The sequence below is a fragment of the Psammomys obesus genome, unplaced genomic scaffold (genome assembly GCF_907164565.1).
Source record: "Psammomys obesus unplaced genomic scaffold, mPsaObe1.curated_primary_1811, whole genome shotgun sequence".
Taxonomy (NCBI): domain Eukaryota; kingdom Metazoa; phylum Chordata; class Mammalia; order Rodentia; family Muridae; genus Psammomys; species Psammomys obesus.
In genome coordinates, this window is record NW_026596134.1 from 9,272,738 (window position 1) to 9,293,690 (window position 20,953).

General features: G+C 54.4%; 1 protein-coding gene across 1 annotated transcript in view; it reads left to right on the plus strand.

Annotated features, from left to right (window-relative positions):
* Positions 1-18,800, plus strand: part of Itpk1 (inositol-tetrakisphosphate 1-kinase) — a 134,151-nt gene extending 115,351 nt beyond the window's left edge. Inside the window, exons 7-11 of the mRNA XM_055593157.1 lie at positions 1,946-2,111; positions 5,995-6,108; positions 7,214-7,281; positions 12,515-12,677; positions 16,940-18,800. Of these exons, the coding sequence (XP_055449132.1) occupies positions 1,946-2,111; positions 5,995-6,108; positions 7,214-7,281; positions 12,515-12,677; positions 16,940-17,301 (873 nt within the window). The 3' untranslated portion in view covers positions 17,302-18,800. The remainder of the gene's footprint in view (positions 1-1,945; positions 2,112-5,994; positions 6,109-7,213; positions 7,282-12,514; positions 12,678-16,939) is intronic.
* Positions 18,801-20,953: the final 2,153 nt, after the last annotated feature.

Here is a 20,953-nt window from a genome sequence, read left to right on the forward strand (position 1 = left end):
AGTGTTCTCAAGGGTTCACACGCTAAGCAGTCCTGTGGGGAAAAGCCCGCCTGCATAACCGTACTGTCAGAAGTGCTCCCTGAGGGAAGACTAAAAATGGAAGGCCAGACACCATGACTTTCACCAGATCTAGGTCATTCTCATCTCCTGGCAGATGTTTACGGGGAAATGTCTATAAACAGTGTCAGAACACCAGGAGCAGGCTGTGCCAGGGGGTGGCCCTGCCGTGGGAAGGGAGGCCTCGCCAGCTGCAAGGGCAGCTGTCTGCTAAGGTCAAGAGACGAGCGGGGGTCTCCTGGCCTCCTGAGTTCCCAGCTGCAGCAGCATCTCATGAGTAAGCCAGGAGGGAGCGGGCAGGCTGTAGCGCAGCCATAGTACTGTTCCCTGTCACCACCAAGTCGCTCCTCTGTGGGACAGGGGAACACAGAGTTAGCACAGGGCCAGCACGGCGGCCAGTGCTGCGTGTTGACCGCTGTGCATCTCCAGGCAATTACTGTGCTTCTCTGAGCATCCGCCCACACTTCCAGCTGGTGATTTGGCTGGTACGGGGTGGGAGAGTCACCATGTAGCTTGCCACAGTGAGGAGCCTGGCCCACGGTGTTTGTTAGATTCACTGTTGTAGGAACAGCTGCTCGGGGGTGGGATTTATGGATTGATGGGGGCAGGCCAGGCCCTAGGTGTGGTCATCACAACCCCTCTCCCCGCCCCGGGTAGGCCAGCTGGCTCCAGGTGTATGCAGGTGCACATCCTCTGCTGCTGTCCACCCGAACACACACTGGTTTTTCCACATGGCTTGCATTTTGGTTTCTGTCCTGCCCAGCTGAACTTCGGGCACGAGAAGGTAATATTCTGTGGTGGCTGATATGAGGCTGACAGTTGGTCAGGTGGCCATGTGTCCAGGCCCATTAACCCTGCTCAGTGGCCCCAGAATGTGCCTGGGCTCTTTCCTGGCTGTGTGGAGAGTGATCTAGCTTAAGCCACTACTTCAGGTGGTCAAGGTCAATCCCTTGGTCCCATCATCCTCAAGGCAGATCATAGTAGACTCCAGACACAGCCTGTGACAGAATAGAAGAGGGCACAGTTGCCCTCCCCACCTCACTCAGCCCCCATCAGAGCCTCCAGCAGCCTCCATTTTCCTAGAGGAGCTGGAGACTAGGACAAAGTCATATTCCAACTGGCTGGATAACATGTGACTGTGTGAGAGGGCATGGCGGGGTGCCAGGCAGACCCAGTTCCAACCCAGCCTCTCACTGTCCTGCAGATGACTCTCTGAAGCATGCGAGGGGCCTCAGTTTCTTTATCTGTAAAGATGTGGCAGTGTGCCCATCTCAGGCACTGTGAGGATGGCACCAGGGGACTCAGTGCTTCCGGTGATGGTATAACAAGAGGCAACTCTGACCCAAGGCCTCCTGCTCGTGGCCCACAGCGTCTGCTTCCTGCTTCCTGCTTTCCCCTTTTGGGTGTTTGTGGAAGAGCCTCCAAGTGTCCTAAGCAATGAGTAGCACCCAACCTGGGGAGCCCCAGTCCCCAGAATCACAGTGACTAATGCTCTCGGGAGCTCTGGAGCTCACTGCCTGCTCAGCTGGGCAGAGCCAGTGGATGCAGGGTTTCCCAGCCCCAATCCCACCCACCATAGCACAAGCTGCCTAGTTCACAGGTGCTCCTGCACACTGCTCCACTTACCCTGCCTTGACGCTGTTCTTCTTGGGGCGTCCTCAAAGGACTCATTGTCCCTGAGGGTATCAGAGGAGGCACTCTGGAGAGCAGCCTCGGACTCATGGAGGAACCCTCCACATGCTCACCTCCATCCATCTTGAGCACCAGCTCTTTTGCCACAGGGCCAGGTAGAGGTCATGGTGGGGTTGCCTAGGAAGGCGACAAGTCACTGTGTTGGAGGCTGGAAGATGACGGACTCTGACACAGCCTTTGGTCTTTGTTCCTCCAGATGGCCATTGTGTTCAACCAGGAGGGCCTGAATGCCATTCAACCCCCTTGTGTGGTTCAAAACTTCATCAACCACAACGCTGTACTCTACAAGGTGTTTGTGGTGGGCGAGTCCTACACGGTGGTCCAGAGACCCTCCCTCAAGAACTTCTCTGCGGGCACATCAGGTAATCCACTGCCCCTCATATCGTCACTCTGTGCCAGACCCCAGGGCAGAGCTGGGACAGATACCCAGCGTCTGTCTCCTGGTATTCCTTGTTATTTCTTGGTTAGGGAGAGATGACCTGAGTTGCATACAGTAGATGGATTAAAAGGTCCCGAAGAACCAATGAGAGAGACCCAGTACCATAGGCACTGGTGGGCCTCCAGCCCTCAGCCACTGCCAACTCTGGGAAACTTACTATCCCCAGGAAGGTCCCTTGGCCCACCCAGGGATGGTACTCCAGAGGAGAATGCCAGAGTGGGTGTGGCCAGCCTGATGCTGGACGTGAGGGAGGGAGATGATTGCTGACTGCTCTTCATGCCACCTTTGCCTGGCGTGTCTGCTTTCCAAAAGGGGCCCCCGAGTCTGAATTATCTGCAGCTTCCGAAGCGGTCAAGGTCTGTCAGGGCTTCCATAGCAGGCAGTAGCGGCTAAGTCACAAAGACCTCTGTGGAGGACCTCAGGCACATCCCATCAGACATAACTACCCCTGCCATGTCACAGTGAGCTTCCCCTGAATCGATAGGCAGGGCCCTAGTGTCTCTCAGAGGTCACATGGTAGAAGTGTTGGTGTGATTCATTGTCCTTGAGGGACTGGAGATCCGCCTTGGACTACTCGGAGGAGCCCTTCACACATTCACCTCCATCATCCTGGGCACCAGGTGTTTTGATCCATTCAGTTAAACACATGCTGACACCCAAAAGAATGTTCTAGCATTCCTGAAGGCCCTCCCTAAGGCAAGCTCCAGAAGGTTGTGGGTCAGCATAGGTTTTTCTCCCTGAGAGTTTCTTAGATGCTGGATTTCCCAGCGAGGCTTGTTTCTGCCTGGGAGGAAAGAGCTATCCCCAAGCCAGCCAACTCTAGCTGAGCAAGCAGTGGCCTTCCTCAGGGTCAGAAGGCCCTGTTCCTGGGGCTGCCTATTGGCAGCTGCTCCTCCTGTGTCCACTCTGAACCTTCTACCCTTACTGAGACCAGCTGGGCTTCCAAGCTAGGGTTTAGGACAGTCCCATACTGACGCTGGTCCTAGCACTTGCCACTGAGACTGTGCAATGAGAGCAGAGGTAGACAAATGTCACATGTGTCACCAAGAGATATTCTTGCAGGCTGCGGGACAAAGGAGACTAAGGTTTTTAAAAAAATGTTTATTTGCCTGATTTTAAAATTACACCCATCGAATGTATGAAAAGTGTATTCAGTTAAGTTATAGCTAGAGGTGCCTAGCATGAAGGGAATCCAGGTTCCGTCCCTAGTACTTCACACATACACACACACACACACACACACACACACACACACACACACACACACACACACAGTTATGCCTCGATTATGGCACACCCTTTCCTTTCTTAACCAAATCATTTCATCTCTGAATGAAATTTGGCATCTGATCTCCTTTCTTACTCCCACAACAGCGTGCTTGTTCACTACTTCCTCCTCTCTCTTCCTGGTTGTAAAGCGCTAGGCCACTTTCTGCCTTGTCGCGCCAGGAGCTGGGAACGGTAAAGGCAAGAACCAGTCAATGTGTCATCTCCTGTGACTGTTTCTAGGCCACGGAGCACCCTGAGGCATAAAACTGGGAGGTGGGCTGGGGATCAGAGTGACTTTCCGTGCACCTGTCTGGTCCAGAAGTGGCATGGTTCCAGCACTGACTGCACGCTCTTTGCCTGAGCAAGAAGACCTCGGGCATCAGCCGCCCTTCCTCCTGACTACTTGGGAAGAGGGCAGAGCCCACCCAACCTTCTAGGCCCTGCCGCACAGCGTGGCCAGTCCCTCAGCTTTCTTGGGAGATAGGTCTCCTGGCTTGGGGTTGTTGTAGTTGTGGGATATAGACAAGGGCACTTTCACGCCACAGCTGCCATTCTCCTTTGATCTCACGTGCATTTCTGTCCTTTATGTGTCAATGTCCCAAGTCAGATGTGTGACTTATATAGCCCACGGTACTTTATAGGTGCCGGGACTGAACCCAAGGAGTTTACTGAGAGCCAGCTTTGGTTTGTGCCAGCTGCCGAGGAATGTGCTCATGTTTTCTGCCTTTGGGCCACACTCCAAGTCAGTGGTTCTCATCCTGTGGATCATACCCCTTTGGGGGTCATGTATCAGATATCCTGCATATCAGATATTTACATTACAGTTCATAACAGTAGCAAAATTACAGTTATGAAGTAGCAATGAATAATTTTATGGTTGAGGGTCCGCACAACATGAGGAACTGTGTTAAAGGGTCGCAGCATAAGGAAGGTTGAGAACCACTGCTCTAGGTAGCCTTTTCCTGTTTCCCTTTCATCCTGTACCTTGACCCTGAAGCCACCATTTCCCTGGGCTTCTAGCTTTGTGAAAGGGCTCTGCTCCCCATCTCCCTCTTGGTCCCAAAGGTACATGAAAGAGTGGTGCCTCTTACTCCTTTGAAAGGGTGAGTAAGTATCTCCAGGGCTGTCCCTGTCATTTGATGCTATTGCTGGGTGAAAGTGATATGCAAATGAGCAGGTGGGGCTGTGCTCTCCAAGGAGACTGCAGATGCAGGTAACGTGGTTTACAGTCTGTAGTTTGCTGAGCTGACAAGATGCCCAAAGTCATAAGATGCTGCTTTTATTAAACATGCCATAGACTCCCCCAGGGTGGCATGCTAGAGGACCAGCCAGGAGCCAGCCAGGCTGGTTCGTGAGCAGTGTGTATTCCAGTGAGGAATAGCACACGGGGGAGATGTCACTGGAGGGCCAGTTTTATTGGAGAAGAGGGCTTCAGGGGACATGGGGAAGTACTGGAACACCAGGATGGGGGATGGGAACACCAGGAGAGCCCCATGGGAAGGGCTGAGCAGGGAAGCTGGCACCTCTGCAGAGTCGGGGTTCAATGACAGGGTGGTGGCATACTCCGTGGGGACAAACAGGAGACTAAGCACAGAGGCTGAAAACAAGCATGGTGATAGTCTACATTGCTGAGATATCTGAGCCAGTCTGGTCACGTACCCTCCTTTTGAGTATGTTTTTTTTTCTCCCTGAGAGCAAAACCATCCTACCACCCATCCCCTTGGCCTCCCATTCTTACTGGAACTTGAGGGTGGCCCCCATGCTGAGTTGTGGGACTTGTCCAGGAGCAGTTCTCCTGGGAGCAGGGGCCTTGCTGCTGCTAAGGGGTGGGAGCAAGGCCCAGGCCTCACCCATCTGTTAGCAGAACCAGCTGTCTCAGAGCTTCCTAAGAGCCAGGCACCTAAACACCTCCAACCCATCCCAGCTCCCCTCAGTCTCTTGATAGCATGCATGGCTGGAAGCTGCTCCCTCTCCCCATCTCTGTTGCACATGGGATGGTGCTGGGCCTATTCCTCAGCCCAGGACACCACTCACTTCGTAGTCCTTACGTCACAGTGCCCCAGGCCTGGACAGTTTTCCTTTGAGCTTTCTGTACACTTGATCTGTCATGTTAGGGACATGATCTGGCCAGTGCTGTACACATCACAGGTCTCTGGTGCTGTCTCTTCCTAGCACCAGTCAACTGCCTGTGTGCCCTTCGTGCAGGCACCTGCAGGCTTCCCTGCTTCCCTGAGCATTGCTGTGTCCACCAGCTCCTGGTGACCTGTCCTCATACCACAGGCCTGCTCTGCTGTTCTGGCCTTTGCTCTTGGGGACCTATAGAGACTTGGGTGGGAGGTTCCCCGAGTTTGGGATGCTCCAGGAGGAGAAGGTTAGCAGCGCCTACAGAAGGCCAGAGAGCCATCCTATGGGATGAAGCCTTGGACTGGCCTCTAGCCTGCCAGCCTCTGCCACCCCCTGAAGGTTCACTTGTACCCGAGTGTAGGGACCAGTGGGCGTGCTTGACACAAGTCCCGCAGGGTGTTTATTTTCCCCAGGACCATCTCTCATGCCCCCCGTCTGGACTGGCTCTGGTCGGAGCAGCGGGAGGACTGTCGGGCACACCGGGGTGGCCAGGGGCCTCTGTGCCCCACTAGCGGGAAGGATGCCAGGTACTCAGCGCCTGCCTGCTTGGCTCTGCCTGAATCACTTCCTTGTGCATGATTTTTATGGCGCCGTAGAGTCATGGAGCTGCTGGGGGTCAAGGCAGCCGCAACAGGCACCTGAGCCCTTGGCACACAGGCCCCCAGCCAGTACCCATCTTGTCCTGTGCTTGGGGGGCCTGGGTCCCAAGGATAATCACCGTGTCCTGCAGAGTGGGGTCCATGACACCTCTTTTTGCAAGAACTTGGGCAAGGGTTGTCAGGATCCCTTGGGGTCTTCTAGCCCAGATTGGCCCTCTACTATTTATTCCTGGTGGGGGTGGGGCTATGAGGGGGTAACGGCCAGAACTCAACCCCTAGGCTTGTGGTTTTGTGATTCTTGCCCTAGTGTGTCCATGCTTCCAAGTGCTTGAGGACATTGCAAACTGCCCAGCCAAGCTTACATCCTCCCGGAGTGACCATGGCTCACACCTCAAGGATGTTTGTACCAGGGGCATAAATGAACGCACCATCACATTCCTGGGACTGAGCTGCCTCTCTGGTGTCCAGTAGGGCTGAGGGATGGTGGGTGGCAGCAGCTGTGGAATAGGACACGTGGCATAGAGGAGACTGGGACATTGCGAGGCTTTCCTGGGTGAGCCTGTGGAAGCCTTTGCTCAGGTTCCTATTAGGCAGTTGGGAACCTGTGTGTGTTAAGCTCATATATGAGTGGCCACCTGATTCGGGGGCGGGGAGGGTATCTGGATCAAATGGCATTTGATAGGCATCTTCACCTCAGGATGCTTCCAGACCTTTGATATCTGGGTGCACAGTGTCCCATTCCATTGCCCCCCTCTTCCCAGTCTCCTGAGCAGCCTTAGGTGCTAAGGACCCCACATATGGTGTTATAAGACGGTAGTGAAGGTGTCGCAGTAAGCCACTCATTTTTACGAGGGAGGACGAATTGAAACTTAGGACCTGATGCAACTGCCGGTGCCTAGCTCCCAAGAGCCCAGGGCTGCTGCGGTTGCTGCGCCTGAGGCCACCCAGAGCGTGGCTGGGGTGGTGCTGCCCCCTGCTGTTTTGGTATGTCCGTCTCCAAGTCTAATCCGCTCTGTGTCTTCTGTTCTTTCAGATCGAGAGTCTATCTTCTTCAACAGCCACAACGTGTCAAAGCCGGAGTCTTCATCAGTCCTCACTGAGGTATGTGTCTCATCCATGGATGGCCTGCACGCCAGGCCTGAGCCTGGATAAGAGTGTACTCTGCCCATGGGGTTCCCAGCTGAGCTGTCTGGCAGGTAGAAGAAGGAGCTTTGCCTCCATACGAAAGGCCCACATAGTCATATGTCAGTGGGCATCACAGCCTTGCCTGTGCCTGGCAAGGTGAGCACAGTGGGCCTGGTGAGGACTGCTTACAGTGTGGCAGCTCACCCATGGGGCATCCTCACTCCTGACATGGCTGGTGGTCAGTGTGAGCATCACTACGTCAGGCTTAGTGGGTGCTTGATGGCCTTGCAGCAGCTCTGTAGAAAGGGTGACCAGCTTGGAGACATCACCAGCTGAGTCCACACAGAGGCAAGCAGACATTTGAGCCCCACCTGTCTGATTGCAAAGTTGAGGCTTCTAGAACTTTCCTTCCTTGCTGGTGACATAAAATGCCTTGGGCTACAGTCTTCTTCTCTCCCTCCCACTCCCAGAAGTCGGGCCTCTGCTGGCTTCCTGCTCTTCTGAGGTGCAGCCAGGCATTCTGGGAGGTCTGGGTGGGTTCTTTTTCTTCTCCTGACTGGACTCATTAACAGAAGCTGCCAGTGCATGGCACCTGACCTGGTCTCAGTGCCCTGGCCTAACCTTGTGTTCCTGACCACTGACTTCAGCAGCCTAGCAGTTCCATTTTGTTTGGGACAGGGTCTCCTTGTACGGCTCTGGCTGGCCTCAGACTCACAGATCCGCCAGCCTCTGCCTCCAGAGTGCTAGGATTAAGGGTGTGTGCCACTAGCTCAGCCAGTTTCTTATTTGTGATTCCTTTGAAGATGCAACAGATTGCTAAAAAAATAAAGCACAGCACGGCATTGCCTGGGTCCTGGAACAATACTGCTGTCCCCTGGGATATTGATTGATGTCCCCCTGGAACAAATAGGAAAGTTTTGGACCACCAGATCTTTTTAAACTTTGTGTATGTGTGTGTACGTACATGCGTGTGTTTGGAAGTCAAAGGACAACTTTGTGGAGTTGGTTCTTTCTGTCCTACCTCTGTGTGTGGTCTTAGGATTGAACTCATGTCTCTAGACTTTTACACACAGAGCTGGATGTGCACACTGAGCGATATAGGTACTGCCTCTTTTGTGGGAAGGCTCTCTTCCCACATGTCAGGCTCACAGGCACCCTGCCCCTCCCACCAGGCCACTGAGAACCCTGCTCACCATGGTGGCAGAAGGGACTTGGCCTTCCATGGGCTTCTTGAGAAGCTGTCCTTGATGATGTCCTTGCATAGTATAGGACTGACTGATGGCCGCTGGGACTGTTAGCCTGTGCCAGAGGCACGCTCTGAGGGCTTGGAGCAGTGAGCCCTAAAGTCGCCTTCTTCTTGGTGGTGGCCACCCTGTTGGCCAGATGCCTCCTTCGTCATCCAAGAAATGGAAAGGGTCTGCATGAACACAACAGGGTCCCCCACACACACACCTGAGGCCTGTGATCACCCCAAACTCCCACCCACCACACCGAACTCTTCAGAAGGGAAAAAATGCAGAGTGTCAAGCACAGCCTTCTCCCTGGGGACATCACCCTCCAAGACACCTTCAAGCTGAGCTGAGAGTTGATTCTCTTCCCAGGAACCAGTGGCCAGAGCATCCTCCGCTCATCACCCTCCTGCCCCAAAGAGTACTATGCAGAGACTTCTGTTAGCCTGAAGGCCTCCCCTCCTCTCCTACCTTGGACTGTGGGCCTCACCGTTTCCTAAGCTTTTAGACCCCAAACACCTTTCACTGCTGAGAGTCAGTTCAAGGGATTATTAAGCATAGGCTCCCAGCGGATAACTCAGTGGCAGGCTCTTGGGACACGGATGGACACACACACACACACACACACGGCCCTACAATCCATCCCCAGCACTGCCATAGGGGAAGGGGGGTTCTCGTGGGACTGCCTGCTTGAGGCCTTCCTGAGTCACATCACCTGCCCGAGCCTTAGTTTCTTCATCTCGCCCCAGGGTATCTGAGAACCGTGAGTCACTAGGAATGCCTGCGTCTGATGTGTACATCTGTAAGTGCTTAGTGTCAGCTGCCATAGAGGTCGGGGGTCACCAGGTCCACCCACAGGAGCACCTGCTCAAAGCTTCCGTTCCACCTTTCCCAGATCCTCACAGCTCAATTGGCTTGGGTCTGCACGCTCATCTCTATGCCTTTGTCTAGTCCTAGGCTGGCTGTTTGGTTTTGGATAATCAAATGGCTTCAGGAGGATTTCTGAGATTCTTCAGCTGAGCTAAGAAAGTGCTCTTATAAACAGCATGTCATGAGGCCATGTAACAGGCATCGGCTAGCTCTGCCTCCATCCCAGGCACTGTGCTGTGAGCCTCAGATATCAGCTCAGTAGTCCTCGTGGCCTAGGTATTTTTATTAGCCTATTCACTGGGGTTGAAAAACAAGTTCCAGGAAGGTTACGAGACAGAACAGGGCCACACAGTGGAGACAGGAAAGCCAAGGCTGATCTCTGTCTCGGTTGTGATCCCGGGCTAGGCCAAGCCACTGACCCTAGTGACCGCAGAGCTCAGGCAAGGCTGAGTGCCCATTGTAGCCAGATGGTGGCTGCCCCCTGAGGAAATGCTTTCCCTAGGTCAGGCACTAGACATCAGGGTTTGACGTGGAGGCGCCCTGCTGTTCTGCAGAGCAGTGGGGATAGCCTGAGCAGCAGGGCATGGATGGGGCCTATGTGTCTGTCCCTGCTTAGCACATGTCTGGAAGTCTCCTACTGTCTATTTTAAGATCCTTTGTGTTAGTGACCAGGGCTTTTTTCTTTATTTGGTTGTTGTCCCAGTTGTGGTTACCATTGCTATGATGAAACACCATGACCAAAGCAACTTGGGGAAGAAAGGGTTTATTTAGTTTATGCCCTCACATCACAGCTCACCATGAAAGGAAGTCAGGGCAGGAACTCAATTAGGGCAGGCATCTGGCGTGGGAGCTGGTGCAGAGGCCATGGAGGGGTGCTGCTTACAGGTTTGCTTCTCATGGCTTGCTCAGCCTACTTACTTATAGAACCCAGGACCACCAACCTGGGAGTGGCACCATCCGAAATGAGCAGGGACCACCTCCATCAATGTCTGATTAAGAAAATGCCCTACAGGCTGGCGCACAGCCCAGTCTTATGGAGGCATTTGCTCAATTGAAGCTCCCTCCTCCCATGACTGTAGTCAGCAGAGCCAAGTTTGTGTCGACTTGTACGCTTGTCTTGTTTTGAGACAGGGTCTCGCTTTGTAGCCCCAACTCTCCTGTAAAGCAGATTGGGCTGAAATTCACAGAGATGCTCCTACCCCAAGTGCTGGGGTTAGAGGTATACACCACCACACAGAGAATTTTCTGTGCTTTTTAAATTGAGATTAAAACCCACGTATGTAAAATTAGCTATTTTTAAATAGTTTTCTAAAAGAAATTATTTTTATTGCCTGTGTATGAGTGTTTTGCCTGCGAGTATGTCTGCACATGCGCGCTGTGCCTGCAGAGGTCAGAAGAGGGCATCAGATCCCGTGTGGGGGTGCTGGCAGCCAAGCCCAGGCCCTCTGTAAGAGCAGCCAGTGCTCTTACCTGCTCAGCCATCTGTCCAGCTCCTAAAGAGAACAACTTAGTAGCAACTGTCACACTCCCGATGTTACACAGACACACTTCTACCTAGTTCCAAAACAATTTCCTCCCCCTGTTCCCATGAGCATTCAGTCCCCATTCCTCTCACCAGCCCCTGGCCATCTCGGGTCTACCCTCCTTCTGAGTGGACTTACACTGTGCTGGGCGTTTTATATAAGTGGGATCTTTGACACTTAGGTCCCCATCTGATGCCTGTCACCCAGCGCTATGCATGGAAGAACTCCATTTCTTCTCCATGTGGATGAACTAGTTTGTCCATTTGTCTACCGATGGCTATTTAAAGGCTGTCTGGAACCTTTGGTCACTGGGAAAGTGCTAGAGTTACCATTGGCATCCAGGGGTCTCTTTGAGTACCCCTTTTTAACCCCTAATAGACTATTCTGTCTGGACCCTAAGGTAGTCTGTGCTTAGCCATTTAAGAAATTTTTTTATATATTTTTGTGTGTGGCGGTCAGAGGTCAGTTTTTAGGAATCATGCTCTCTTTCCACCATGTGGGTCCCAGGGATCAAACTCGGGTCATCAGGCTTGGTAGCGAGAGCTTCAACCTGCTGAGCCATCTCACCAGCCCAGTGTTTAAAGCTTTTGATTCGGTTTTGTTTCCCACTTTGGTTTGAACCCAACCCTCTTCCCAGAACTCAGTACTTACTGACAGCTGGTGTGTACTCTGTTGTGACTGATTTCATCACGAGGTGATGTAGTCTGCATCCTCGTATTCAGGAGCTACACCTCCTCACAGCAAGGCCTGTTTTGTCCCTACCTTGTTGGCCGTTCCAGCAAGTCTAAGACGGAGGCCTGATCAATCCCATTTTGCAGATCTCAAATGGAGGCTCAAGCCGGGTACTCTCCCCAAGTCCACAGGGCTGAGAACTCTCTGGTGGGATTTGCATCTATATCCTCACCTGCAGTCCCTCCTGGGTTCTTCATCAGAGGCCATGGCCCGTAGCTGTATGTGAGGACACATGCCTTTTCCAGAAAGCAGAAAAACGTGTGACGCTGGAGGTGTTTGGGGCAGGGTGGGCCGATGAGGGCTTGAGGCCTGAGAACACGGTGAGAAGCCAGGCTTAGAGTTGGGCAGGAGGAACAGCCAGCATCACCTGCAGGAAAGCCCGGATCACGTGGGATGGGGTGTTACTTGCAAACACCTAGTTCATCACAGCTGGGAAGAGAGAAGTCCATGGCTGCCTGCAGAGCTCAGCCCCACTCCTATAGGCTGCCAGCAAAGATGGCATGATGCTGGGATGCTGGTAGATACCCAAGTGCCCCATTTCTACCCTGCTATATCTGGACCTAATGCTCTCCCCACCTTTGTCTGTTTTCATAAGTCCCTTTTGTGACCCTGGACTGGCCCCTGGTCCTCAGTGAGCCCATTTCCCTGCCTGCTAACATACTGACATCAGCTTCTCCAGTAGTGCTTGGGCACAAACTACCCTGCTTTGTGCACTGGTGCCCCCAGGCCCTGGCAGGCTTGGGCCTTGGTGGTTGATGGCACCTCCTTGCTGAAAGGGTGGGCAGGGTTTATGAGAGGGGTATGCTGTGAATGGTACCTTAGCCTCAGAAGCCTGACCGGCGTATGTGTTGACAGCTGGACAAGATCGAGGGCGTGTTTGAAAGACCGAGTGATGAGGTTATCCGAGAACTGTCCCGGGCCCTTCGGCAGGCGCTGGGAGTGTCACTTTTTGGAATCGACATCATCATTAACAACCAGACTGGGCAGCATGCGGTCATTGATGTCAACGCCTTCCCAGGTGAGCAGCAGGGCTGGGTCGGAATGGCTGAGTCCCTCGTTATTCTGGGGTCTAAGACAAGTACCGCCCCATGCAGCCTCTTAGAGAGCAATGAGACTCCACATATCTAGCTGTGGGGAGGCGCCACACCCAAGCACCCCACAGCACTGTATGCTCCTCCCCCCATCTCTCAATCCTGCTACCAGCCTTGGCCCTCACTGGCCTAATCAGTCCACCCCACTGGCTCTCCAGACCCAAGTTGCTAAAAGTAACTTGGAAAAGACTCAGCGTCTATCATTCACAGGTATCGAGACTGATCCCCCCTCCCCCACCGGTGGCAGCATTTTTCTGAGGTCACATAGCATGAAATGGCAGGGCCAGACCCTCCCAGGCAAGTGCTGCTTCCACTGTCCTGAGCTGCAAGGCTGAGGCCCAGGCCCTGCCTCAGCATTCCCACTATAGTGTCTGCTGTCACACAGATCCCCACACTCCATCCTGTCCCTGCTCCCTGCTGGAGCCTGGAGATGCTTCTGGCTTGGAGCCTGACTGCTGAACACCCCTGGTCTCCACTCAGCCATAGACCCTGGGGATCGCCACCAGCCGAGGCCTAGCCTGGAGTCGTTGGGCCGGCAGGAAGAGCAGGTAGAATGTGCAGAGCAATGCTCACAGGCTTCTCACCCCCTGCAGGCCCTAAGGCCAGTGGTCTGTGCATCATCTCTGGAGTTGAGAGGCTGAGGCAGGATTGCCATGAGTTTTGAGCCATTGTAGCTAAGTAACAAGACCCTGTCCCAGAAACCTGGGGTGGAGTGGGTGATCAGATGAAGAAGAGGCAGAGGCCTGCTTTGAGTCTCCATGCCCGCCACCCCAGCAGGGCCTTGTGTTTCTCCAGACCCAGGTATCCCTGCCTCTGGCTGGCCCTAAGCTCCCTCCTCATACCCACTCCCACCCCTTCCAGCCTCCTGAGTAGCTGTAATAATGCTCATCACTCCTGGGCATTCTTCATTCTCTTGATGTGGAAGGAGAACAGGCTACCCCCACTCAGGGGCGTGAGTGGCCAGGAAGCCACCTCACCAGGCCCCAGGCATGCTGGGTACTCAGTGCCTATATCCCCTTAACTTCCCAGAGAGTACATAAGCTCCTCCATAGCATCACAGTTTGAAGCAGAAAGCCAGGGACCCCAAAGAGCCCGCCAGCCTCCATCTGTCAGTCATTGACATCTGCCAGGAGCTATATGTCCTGTTCTCAGAGCCCACAGCACAATTGGGAGGAGGCAGAGGATGGGGGTGGGGCAGCTGGGGTACCAGGAGGTGTGAAGTGGGACTAGACAGGGTCAGAAGGGAGCCTCTGAGGCCTGACGGGGACTTGGGCAAGATGGGAGCATCCTCTGTCTGTGGCTTGTGCCTGATCCAGCTCAGACCCAGCTCATTGAGTTTCCCGGCCCCCCTGGTGTAGGTGGTGGGGCCTTTGAGGTCACCAGAGTGTACAGTGAGAGGATTGCTGTGTCTGAGGAGTGTCATAAAGATGAAACAGATGTGGCGTGATCCAAGAGTATAGCCCACTAATGGTTTGAGGGTGCCTTAGAGCCACTGAGAAAGCCTTGAAAGAAGGGGGACAGACCCTTCCACTGGTGATGGGCAGGCTCTCCCAACAGCCAAATGCATCGCAAAGGCAGGAGGGGCTCTTGTGTGATCAGGGAGACCGTCACCAAGAGCCAGTGTGAACCTAGACTCTGTTGCCAGGGGAGCCAAGCGCTGGGCTGTCCCAGTGGATTGGGGCACAGAGGTGGGTCTGTGGCTGCCAGATTGGTAAGGCTGAGCCCAGCCAAAGCAGGTGAGCCTGATGCCCAAGGGATGGCCTAAGGGTTCTATTGTCCCTGGGGCCTCAGGCAGAGGGGGTGGGGTCTGGGGGGTGACCTGGCACACCCGTTGGTGGTTCCTGACAGATGTAAAGGCTTCCTGCTGCTACTCAGGAAGCCTGTGAGGCGTTGGGGTAGGCAGAGCACCCAGCTTTAGAGATCAGGAAGCCTGAGCAGCAGAAGCAGCATATGTTACTAACCCTGCCTTGTGCTGTGGTATGGGAAGGACCACTGTGACCTCCACTTGCCTGTGAGAGGGGATACAGGGAGCTAAAGGACTTTATTCAGGGTTTCAGTCCCAGAAAAGTCCAGAGCCTTCGCTAAGACTCTCAGACCTGTGATAGCTTAGAACACTGGGGTTCCCACCTCGCATCAGCCCCTACTTTCACTTCTGTACGAATGGCAGCGTTCCGTGCTGCAGACAGATGGGTTTGCAGGGTGGAGCTGGTATCCCTCCCCCCCCCCCCCCCGCTAGTTTTCTCCTCCCAAGCTGACAAACACCAACCTACCTCAGCCTGTTTACTGCAGGCCCTGCAGGTGACTCTGATATACTCTGGGAAGTTTTCCCTCCCTCTCTGCTCTTGTCTACATGGTCCTCTGGGCCTCATCTAGGAGCTAAAGCAGAGTGGTTACTGGGGAGCAACCTTCTGGGTTTCTTGGCAACCCAACTGGGTCCTGGAGCTCCGCCCCTCCCTGCATTGCACTTAGACCTGTGTCTGCCTTGCCCTTCACTCTTTCCCAGGGCTGTCAGGATATTGGGTCCTGCATGGGGCCTCTCAGTACCAGATGTTGAAGACGTACGCAGGACCAGAGAATCTGGGTTAGATCACAGGTCTATTACGTAGGAGCTTTGTGACCCTCAAGGGCACTCAAGGAGCCCTCAAAGTCCCCTGTAAGATGGGCTAAGGCTGTAGCAACAGGCCAAGGGACATGCAGCTCACAGCCCAGTGGTTGGCACCTCTGACACGCTGGGAACGCCAGCACGGTGCCATCCCCGTCTTCTCCGTCGTGGCTGGCTTCCCTCCATATGTATACTGGGGACAGAGTTGTGAAGATGGCATTGGCATTGGCAGTGGGGTGCTGCTTGCCAGCCGCTTTTTGTTAGCTTTAACATTTGCGCCCTTGCTTGTCAGACAGCCTCAGGCTTCCTCAAAACCACAGGGTAGTTTGCCAAATGACACAAGGTGGCCCAGTGGCCTGGACCCCACAACAGTGCCTCCTCAGCTTGTGCCAGTAGTATGAATGTCCCTGGAACACATGCCAAGGTTTTATTAACCTCTTGGTACTCACTTGGTTACACTGTGGCATGATTATGGTCATAGCCAGGATCTTAAGGGCCGCCTCTCACCCCAGAAAAAAAAAGCTGGCAGGCTCCCCAGCCCCAGCCCATTCTGGTAGCCATGTACCGGTTCTAGTCCAGGCACATCAGTCTAAGTAGATGGCGGTGTGTGTGAGCGCGCATGAGCGTGGGTAAAGTGCTCTCCCTGTAGGTATTCACCAGCAGTTTTATGCCAGGCATGGAGGCCTGGGCGGTCTGTTCCTAGGTGCTGATCCTCAGAGCCTGGGGTACAGATAGCCTCCCCGAAGGTGTTTTGGGGAGAGAGGAAGAGAGAGAACAGATTTGGTTTGGGCTGCGGCTGCTGGGTCAGACTCCCCCAGTTTTCAGCCCTCCTGTGATACTCACAGGAGCCTGAGCTGTGACGGCTGGTCTCCTTTCGCTGTGTGGACAAGAACGCTGAAGCTCAGGATGGATACAGTGGCCAGGACCCAGGTCTGAGGCGAGACTCGGTGTGTTAGGGAGGGAGTGCGTGAGGAATACGCCTTGGCCGGCTCTTGACTGTACATCTTGATATTGGGTTGTTATGTCCCTGGCATTCTGTTACTGTAACAAAACACCGGAGACAACAGCACACAGAGGAAAGGTTATTTGGGTTCTGAAGGTTTCGATCCATGCTGATTTCGCCCCATCGATTTGAGCTAATGGCAGGGCACTGGCAGCTGAAGCTAGCTGCCTAGCAGGAAAGGGGTTGTGTCTGACATGACTGAACATCTCCTTCTCACCACCTCCTTGAGCTGAGGACTAGCATTTAACACCCAGGCTCTGGAAAGCACACTGCTGGCCCAAACCACAGCACCGGGTGAGCCAGGCCAGTACCAGACAAAAATAAGATTCATCCGTATCTGCTGGAGCTGTAGGACTTACCACACTCAGGGGACAGACAGCGGTCAGGGGCCAGCCTGTGTGTGGACCATATGCACCAGGCCCCGTGACTCCCACCAACCCTGCCTTGTGTGCAGAGCCTGAGTTTCCCTTGTGAATGGTGTACCGAAAGCGCCTCCCCAGATCCCAGGAGCCGATTACTTCTGCATCTTTCTCCTCTCCTATGCCCTGGCTAATGCCCAGTACGTTCCGTGTTTCCATCTCCAGGCTATGAGGGAGTGAGCGAGTTCTTTACCGACCTCCTGAACCACATTGCCACAGTCCTGCAAGGCCAGAGCACAGGTGGAGCTGGCGGCACAGAGGAGGTGGCCCCGCTGAGGCACAACAGGCTCCCGGCGGAAGCGGCGGGTAGCCTGGCTGGCGAGCGGACGTGCAGTGCCAGCCCTGGCTGCTGCGGCAGCATGAAGGGCCAGGATACGCCCTGGAAGACTGAGACCGAAACAGGCACCATGGGTGCCGGTGGCTCTACCAAGCTGCCGCACCAGAGACTTGGCTGCACCACTGGTGTGTCACCCAGCTTCCAGCAGCACTGTGTCGCCTCCCTGGCCACCAAGGCCTCCTCACAGTAGCCACAGAGCCCAGGACCCAGAGGGGCGGTGCAGAGCCTGGGACACACCTGCTGGGCCAGCAGCTCCAAACAGGAACACTAATAAGAATTCCCAGTGATCTGATGCTTCTCTGTTTTAATTTTTTTTACCTGATTTTTCTGATGTTATGATCGGAATGAGGCGGGGAGCAGAACGCCAAGTGGTCCAGCCTGGAGGATACCGCCTAACTCCTGCTGTGCACATCTCCTCACTGAGTTTACACACGCTTGTGTTCTCAACACTAGGTCTGAATGTAAGGTGGGGTGCGTGCATGTGTGTGTGGTTGTCATGCAGGTGTGTGTGTGTCTGTCTGTCTGTCTGTCTGTCTGTCTGTCTGTCTGTCTTCATGGCTGCTGTGGGCCAGGCTCTGGGCACTCTGGAAGGAGGCCCATATCTGGCCAGGCTGTTGCAGCTAAGTAGGCGAAAGTTTCTCTCCTCCACACCTGCCCACACCCAGACCTCACCCCCTCCCTCTTTGCCCAGGTGTGGTCTCCTTCAAAGCTAACCCTTGCCCCTGTGCAGCTGACCCTTGCTTCTCCAAAGCCATGGAAGCAGCAGACCCTTTGGGGAGCTCTATATGGGGGATCTGGGTTGTAGGAAGGGAAAAGAAGTTTCCTGTGGGGGTAGCCAAAGGCCCTGGCTATTGCTAGTCTTCACTGACTCCATGGAATATACCAGGCCACTGTCCTCTCCACCCTGTCCCTGTTGCTCACCAGGACCGGGAGGGAGGTCGCCTGGCTAGGAGTCCCAGAGTCTGCCAGGACCCAAGATTGTTGCTGGGACTTTGAACAAATCATTCCACGAGTCTTCAGGCCTCCACCTCCTCATCTCTTCCGAGTGGCAGAGACAGAACTGAAGGCCTGCCCCCGTGTTCTAGCCCACACGGATACCTGCTTCTTTGTGCCAACAGCTGGAGCCCTCTTTCCAGGTGAGAGAGCAGGCCTGCGCCTGCTCACACACGCCAGCCCCTCCTGGTGCAGCAAGGCCCGGCGCAGCCCTGCTGTGTTTGTGGCAAGTCACTTTCACTTCAGACTCACGGTGTCCCCGAAGCAGCTGGTAGACCACCCACTGGCCCCAGAGCCCACAGGAAAGGACACCACCGGTGGAGCCCTGGATGAGCAGCCCGGGACCCCCCAAGGGTGATCTCGTGTCTTAAGATACCAGTTCACTTTGCAAAGAGAATGAGACCTTCGGATTGTCCCAAGGTCCATTATGATGAAAGACACTCGAGGAAGCACCCAGCAGCCCTGGGAAGGCCACTAAGTGCAGCCATGGTGGGGCACCTTTTGGGCAAGGAGAAGCTGGTTGGCTTTCTTGGAAACAGAACCCCAGGACTAACCACGTTTCCAGGACCTGAGTGTTGACCCTGATGATATCTGTACGTCGCCTTCCCAGGCCTGACCCTGAATACAGGGGGTGGGAGGCGTGGCCGGCTCTTGCACTGCTTTATCTCCGGAATAAACTACTGAGATCAAACTGCATTTCACACGTGGTCACAGTCTTTAAAAGAAAGACGTTTAATAAGACAGCTGTGCCTTTTTGGTATAGAATTCCCAGTCTCTGCCTTGAGAACAGGCACGGTGTGGCAGGGTAGGCGGTGTCCCATCCCCTGGAGCTCCTTCCTCCCCGGGGTCACACCCGGTAAACCAGGCCCGGGGATCAAGTAACTGCCTCCTGGCGATGCAGCGTTTTCTACAGGTCTCCATGCGGGTGTTGAGGGCAGTTGCACTTTCCAGGAGTGGAAACAGGAGCAGAGACCTGGGCCTACACTTCTGCAGAAACGCGATCTTCACAAACATGACATCACAGCACACTAGCTGCTGGTGTCTGTCCTCACCAAAGGAGATGAGTGGGGTCTGCCCTGGGACTAGGGCTTTGTCAATATCACAGGAGAGTTTGCCACACACCATGGGCAGGCTAGCCTCCATAATCGCATCCACCAAATCCTGGGGAATGATTTCGGGGGCCAACCCCAGGAGCCCCATCAGCGGAGGAGAAGCCACCCCAAGCGGACAGTACTCAGGCTGCTGAGTAGGCTCCCCAGCAAGTCAGGACTTGGGGGACTAGGCTGGGGGGGGGGGGCGTCTGGAGAGGTGGCTCGGCAGTTAAGGGTGCTTGCTCTGCCATCCTGAGGACTGGTGGCATTCAGGTCCCAGCACCTGTGTAACAAACCAGGCATCCAGCACTAGAGACAGGGATCGTCAGAGCGTGCTGGCTTCCAGCCTAGCCAAGAAAATATGAGCCTCAGGTTCATGAGAGAGTAATGGAAGCACATACCCTAGCCCTTTTTTGAGCATTTACAGGTGCCATACACACACACACACACACACACACACACACACACACAACTTGTTTTTTAATGCCACAGCAAGAAACAACTGGGTTTTTAACAACTGGAGCAGGTAGCGACTGCTGGGCAGGCATTCAGTTCTTCTGACTGGTCCTTGTCTCCAGAACATTCACACCGGTTGCCGACTATAGAGCCACTGGATGGCCTTGCTGAGGCCCCGGGAGGGGTTGCTTGCCCTTTTATATTTCCTACAAATCAGTCACTTACATGGTGGGACCCCAACATGCTGTGGCTCCCTGCCCCTGTCACTCCAGAGCCCGCAAGCTAGCCTGAAAGAGCCCTCCTCCTCCAGCCTGGGTAAGCAGGTGGCCTGTGGGAACTCCTGGGGTCCAGGAGCTTATAGTTTGGATAGGCCTATCGTGACCGCTGCTGCCACCATGTTCACCTGCCCTGCCCAGCCAGGTACAACTCAGATGATGGCTCCCAGGTTTCTCCACAGAGCCTCCCCTTCGTGGTAAAGGCCTATGCCCCACCCCCTTTGCTCTGCCAAGCCGGTGCCGGCATGGCCAATGATCTGTGCAGAGAAGGGCTGGACTCCATAGCGCACGGCCTCTTCTGCATGGGACCTCTTCTGCCTGTGTCTGGGAGGTCCCTCCTACACCTCAGAGTCCTTCTCAGAAATGGTTGAGTTTTCTCTGATTCCCAGGTCTAACAGGGCTTGGCGTCTTGGAGGGGCCCCTGCAGGACATACGAGGTGATATTTCCCTGCACAGAAAGCTTACCCAGGGTTTATACGAAGCTCTCTTACTTGAGGAGCTAAGAAGTGTGCATGCCTGAGCTTTGGGATGGCTGCTGTTTGCCACCAAATACACTTGGCCCTGTGCTGTCTACAAAGCAGCGCTCTGTCCTTTGGCTCCCACAGGGCTGCATTTTTGCTCGCTAATGATAACACAATGCAGGTGGCTTGTCTTTGGGATGGGCTCCTTTGGTGACAAGGTGTCCCTCGGTTCTGTTGCCACTTTGTCTTGTGGTGGACAGTTTTGGTCTCTGGTGGCGTAGGGGAGTGAGTGTGATTACATAACTGCTAGGAGCTGTAGCCTGAAGAAAGCTGTGTATCAGCAGTGACCTCGCACAGGGTGTCCCTTGTCCTCAGGTGCAGGCCACAGCAGCAGCAGGAAACCAGGTCTCATGTGAAAAGTTCAGGCCCAAAACCTCCCCAGGTAGTGAATGGGCGATCTGAGGCATGCCGAAGGCAGGGCTTAGACCTTTGGGACCCAGCTCTCAAATACCAGCTGGAGCTCTGGGGTCAGCCCGATCTGGGGTAGCAGCAAAGCCACTGTCCCT